The 4,918-nt window shown below is 37.9% G+C and overlaps 2 protein-coding genes across 2 annotated transcripts in view; one reads left to right on the top strand and one right to left on the bottom strand.

Moving 5' to 3' along the window:
• Window positions 1-1,352: 1,352 nt before the first annotated feature.
• LOC115245167 lies at window positions 1,353-3,113 on the bottom strand. The gene is made up of 2 exons (XM_029823319.1): window positions 2,493-3,113; window positions 1,353-2,172 (listed from the first exon to the last, which is right to left on the bottom strand). The coding sequence occupies exons 1-2, from the start codon at window positions 3,077-3,079 to the stop codon at window positions 2,034-2,036; spliced, it is 726 nt and encodes a 241-aa protein (XP_029679179.1). The 5' UTR covers window positions 3,080-3,113; the 3' UTR covers window positions 1,353-2,033.
• A 260-nt stretch (window positions 3,114-3,373) lies between these two features.
• Window positions 3,374-4,918, top strand: part of LOC115245164 (protein FAM50 homolog) — a 4,109-nt gene continuing 2,564 nt past the window's right edge. The window contains exons 1-2 of the mRNA XM_029823316.1: window positions 3,374-3,684; window positions 4,068-4,839. Of these exons, the coding sequence (XP_029679176.1) occupies window positions 4,182-4,839 (658 nt within the window). The 5' untranslated portion in view covers window positions 3,374-3,684; window positions 4,068-4,181. The remainder of the gene's footprint in view (window positions 3,685-4,067; window positions 4,840-4,918) is intronic.

Raw genomic sequence — 4,918 nt, 5'->3', positions numbered from 1 at the left:
TGCTATTTGGCGACTAAGCGCGTCGACGTGTGTCATACGGTGTCCAGCTCTATGTATCGTTTTAAATTTATATTCTTGTAAGCTTAAAGTCCAGCGCGCGATTCTAGGGTTGAGATTAGCTTTATTTATAGCATATACCAAAGCATTGCAATCCGTTACGACTGTGAATTCAATGCCGTACAAATATATGTGAAACCGCTCTATAGAACGAACTATTGCTAACATTTCTAATTCAAAGCTGTAATAATTTCTCTCTGCCTGATTCGTTGCTTGACTATAGTACGCGATAGGTGCCCAATTATTATCACTCTGTTTCTGCAAGAGGATTGCGCCCAGCCCTTGAGAACTCGAGTCTGTATGTAGTTGCGTTTCTGCCGCCGGGTTATAAATGGTTAAAGTCGGGCTTGATATTAATTCAGATTTTAACGCGTCTAACGATTTTACGCAGTCTGAGTCAAAATTGAATTAAACTGATTTTCTCAATAGATCGTACAACGGTTTCGCTTTAGCGGTATACCCTTTAATAAACTTCCGAAAGTAATTCGTCAGTCCTAGAAATCGCTGGACCTCAAGTACATTTCGAGGTTGCGGAAAATTTTTAATTGCGTCGACATGACGCGCGCTGATAGTGATTTGATTCGCATATAACACATACCCTAGATATTCAATTCTATTTTTTAGAAATTGACACTTGTTGAGATTTAATTTTAGATTATAACGCTTTAATTCGTATAATACTTCTTTTAGAATTTCTAGATTTGAGGCTACTGTGTCCGTGGCGATCATAATATCGTCAATATATACTATAACCTTCTCGGCGCGTATTAGCGGTTGGAGTATATATATTAGACGCTTCTGGAATTCGGCCGGTGCCTCGCAATATCCAAATGGAAGACAATTATATTCAAATTGGCCGTCCGGCGTCGCGAATGCAAAATACTTTGTGTGGTCCGGATGGACTCTGATTTGGTGAAATCCATCTTTTAAATCCAGTAATGTGAATACTGTTTTACTTCCTAACCGAGATATACAGTCCTCGATTAGTGGGAACGGATATTTTTGTTTCGCGACTCTAGCATTTAGTGGTCGCAAATCGACGCACAAGCGTAAAGTTCCGTTTTTTCTTTTAACCGGCACTACTCTGGCGCACAATACGGTGAAATACTTTTCTTTATTATCCCCTGCGCTAGTAAGTCGTCTGTTATTTCCCGAATTTGCTTTCTTTCGGCCTAAGCAAAACGGCGAGGGGCATACGCGTAAACTGTATCGTCTTTAAGAACGACCTTTACCGCGTAATCGTCCTTTGCTTCTGGAATTATTAAACGATCGATTTCTAATATTAATTCTTTTAATTGAGTTTTTGCGGATAAGTCAAAATCAATGACAATATCATTTAGAGTATCTTCAATAGTATTTTCTACTTGACATGCTAATAACTGTAGAAGAGCTATTGGAAAATTATGTGTAACTTGGTCGTTATTTACCGGTCTTGGATTATAAGTCGCGGTTATTTTTGATTATTGAGAAAATCTCGACCTATAATTAAATCCGCGGCGATACTATTTTCTTCAAGGATGTATAGAGTTATTTGTAGTTGCAAATAAGGTAGTTGCTCTAATATTATTGTCGTTTTTGTCAAACCCGAAACTTGTATCGGTTTATTATTTAAAGCCTTGTAAGAAAAACCTGAAGGAGACAAATGTTTAGCGGAATGTTCCAGAAACGTCTTGTATATATCTCGCTTGACAAAAGAAATCGGACTACCGGTGTCAACAAGTGCGAGCAAAGAACAATGGTTGTTATTTAACCTTGTTATTTTCGCGAGTGCCTCATCTATTATAAGATTCCTACCGTTATCCGGCAAAACTAAAGCGATCGAGTCGTTGTCTTCCAAGGTGACCTCCGCTGTTTCTACGGTTGCTACTGGAGTTGACTGTGGTGACGTCGTCGTTTGTTCCTTTCTTCTTAGCTTGAAGCAATCTGCACGTAGATGACCCGGTGTTTTGCAATATGCACAAAAAGTGGAGGACTTTCTACAGTCCTTTTGCAGGTGCCCTTGTTTGCCACAGGATCCACAACTGGTTGGTGCATCCTTGGATTTGAAGGCTTTTGGAGTCTGTAACGGTTTTCTGTCGCCGTCCTTCGATGCCGCTGTGATTTGATGCATTGTTTCTAGGAAATGGTCAACTGAATCATTTTTAAGCGAAGTTGCTATTTCCCTTAACGACCTGCTACCAATCCCACTAATTAAAAGGTGGATGGTACTATCCGTTGATAAATCTAAGTTATGTATCAACGTTAATTTATCCATCGCGTATTCCAAGAAAGATTCCCTGGCGTAATTCCATCTACGGGCCTCGATTTTTTGTATGGCCAGATGGTATAAGATTTTTCTCGTAAATCTTTTAAGAATGGCTTCCCGGAAGCCTGTCCAGGACTCTAACATTGAACCCGAACCCAGATCGTACCAGCGTCGGGCCGTTTTGACTAACCTTGTCGTCGATGCGAGGAACGTAATGTCCTCGTGTGCGCCGTGAATGCGTGATACTTGCTCGACACGTTTAACCCATAGGTCCACGTTTTCGTCTTCTTGGCCTCCGAACTCCGGAATTTGTGATGCCAACATCGAGACGGCGTGTGTAGATGGTGCAGCCGATATCGCCGAATGCTGTGATTGACCCTGACTCGAAGGAGATGGGGCTTCTGACCTCGGCTGTCTCGATTGATACGACGATCCTTGATTCGCCCGTTCCTGTTGTTGGTCCCTCGTAAGAGGTTGTAGCAATTGTCGGAGCAGCTCCTGCTGCTGTAGATGCTGTTGTAGCATGGCCTGCTGCATTTGCTGCATCTGGTTGGTAATCGCGGTCGCCAGCGCGTTCATCGCGACTCCTGTATGTTCCTCCTGAACCTGAGTGGCCTGTCTTTGACTAAGTAGGTCCACTGCCGGACTGTTACTCTCGTAATGAGCCAAGAGTTGTTCGATCATTTTATTTCGATCGTCTGTTGAAGGAAGTCTGTAGCGGCGTGTTTCCGCTTTCAGTTTCTCCGTTGACATTTTATCAAATTGGAGAGGATCCATTCTTGATTACTTTGAGGATGTAGTGAATCCCGCTTCTGATATTAATTGTAGAGTAATCGTTATACTTTATTTAACGTTAACTTAATACAGTCAGAACCGAAAGGAATTTTACTAGTAGCTTTTGTATAAGTTGACAGCCAATTCTCAAAATCTCAAAGGTCTCTCTCTCTGCGTTCGCTGAGTTACGCCGTTATATACTCGACTTTTCACATACGTCATAAATCGATACCTATCGATATGCCTTGTGTCATGACCTCATTTGTGCTTGTGAGCCCGACATATCTCGAACTCGAATTCGCACTCGAACGGATTTTAGGTCTAACGGGTGTTCTATTCACATTATTGATAACGGGTGTTTTTAATGTTACTACTATCTTACAAATCTTTGCAAACTCATAAGAAATAATGGTGTATGGGCGACTAATGCCCAACCAGCCATAAAAGAAGAAGAAGAAGAAGTATTATTTTGATTATTTCGAAAACAAACGAGAAAAAAGTTTTCATCAAGATCTTCTGCAAATCTCTTTGTTTTGCAATTGGTTGATTTTATTATAAAATACACAACTCCGCAATATTGACGAACTCTTACTCATATATAACAATAAGTAAGGATATTTCATTACTGAGAATGACAAGTTCAATGAATGCTGGTTTGTTTGTTTAAATCCGTAAACTCTTTTTGAATATTTCAAAAATTGTACTGCTAATTAGTATGTGTGATGTATATTGTAAAGAAATTTAGATTTAAAAAAATTTTATTTTATTTTTTTATGTATGCAAAGATTCTCTAATCACAAACTCTGAGGTTATGAAAATATGTTGTTTTATTAAAGTAGGTATTGTTTATTGCGTATGTTAAAAATTGAAGCTTTAAAAGTTACATAGATTTTTATGCAAGTTGTGTGTATATGTATGTATGTATGTCTGCTTGTTATTTATATCTTGTACTAAAAAATGATACACGTTTTAACTTTATATTTTTATTTAGGGTTTCTATCCATAAAAAATTTTGTGGAGACATCAAGGGAGGGAGAGAGAGAGAGATTTATTTATTTATTTATTGTAAAAAGTAAACATTTGAGTTTGATCAATCTTGTAAAATATGGCGCATTACAAAGGAGCAGCAAGCGAAGCTGGCCGAGCTATGCAGTTAATGAAGAAGAGAGAAATTGCCCAGCAAGAAATAGAATTACGAAAGAAAAAAATTGAAGATGATTTAAAGATTCATAATATAGAGAATAAGTTTGCAACTCATTATAATGCCGTTGAGCAACAATTGAAGACTTCCACGATTGGATTAGTTACATTGAACGAGATGAAAGCCAAGCAGGAAAATATAGTAAAAGAACGTGAAAGAAAACTTGCTCAAAAAGAACGAGAAAAAGAACAGGAAAAGGAAAGAGCACTAGCAGCAAAACAAGCGGAAAAAAATAAACAAAAAAGACAAATTCAAGCTTTATCCTTTAACTTAGACGAAGAAGAGGAAGCCGAAATCTCGGATGATGACAGTACAGAAAAATCTGCAAAATCGGAAAATATCCAATGCAATGAGCCTGTTATTAAAAAAATCAAGAAAAATCCAGATGTAGATACAAGTTTTTTACCAGATAGAGAAAGGGAAGAGGAAGAAAATAAACTTAGGGAAGAATTGAGACAAGAATGGGCTAGAAAACAGAATGCACTGAAAGAAGAAGAGATTGAAATCACATTCAGCTATTGGGATGGATCTGGTCATCGTCGAAGTGTTATAATGAAGAAAGGTAAACATTTAAATATAAGATTATAATTATTAAAACAGTAGTATATATATATATATATATATATATATATATATATATA

Source organism: Formica exsecta, unplaced genomic scaffold (assembly GCF_003651465.1).
Source record: "Formica exsecta isolate Colony F162 unplaced genomic scaffold, ASM365146v1 scaffold921, whole genome shotgun sequence".
In the NCBI taxonomy this organism is placed as follows: Eukaryota; Metazoa; Arthropoda; class Insecta; order Hymenoptera; family Formicidae; genus Formica; species Formica exsecta.
This window is presented reverse-complemented; position numbering and strand designations above follow the sequence as displayed.

What these genes read in the sequence shown, in the direction of transcription:
- LOC115245167 (XM_029823319.1), bottom strand. Translation starts at nt 3,079, where the DNA reads ATGGATCCTCTCCAATTTGATAAAATGTCAACGGAGAAACTGAAAGCG. An exon ending in TTCCTCGCATCGACGACAAG is followed by an intron (nt 2,173 to 2,492) that starts GTTAGTCAAAAC and finishes ACCATTTCCTAG; the next exon opens with AAACAATGCATCAAATCACA.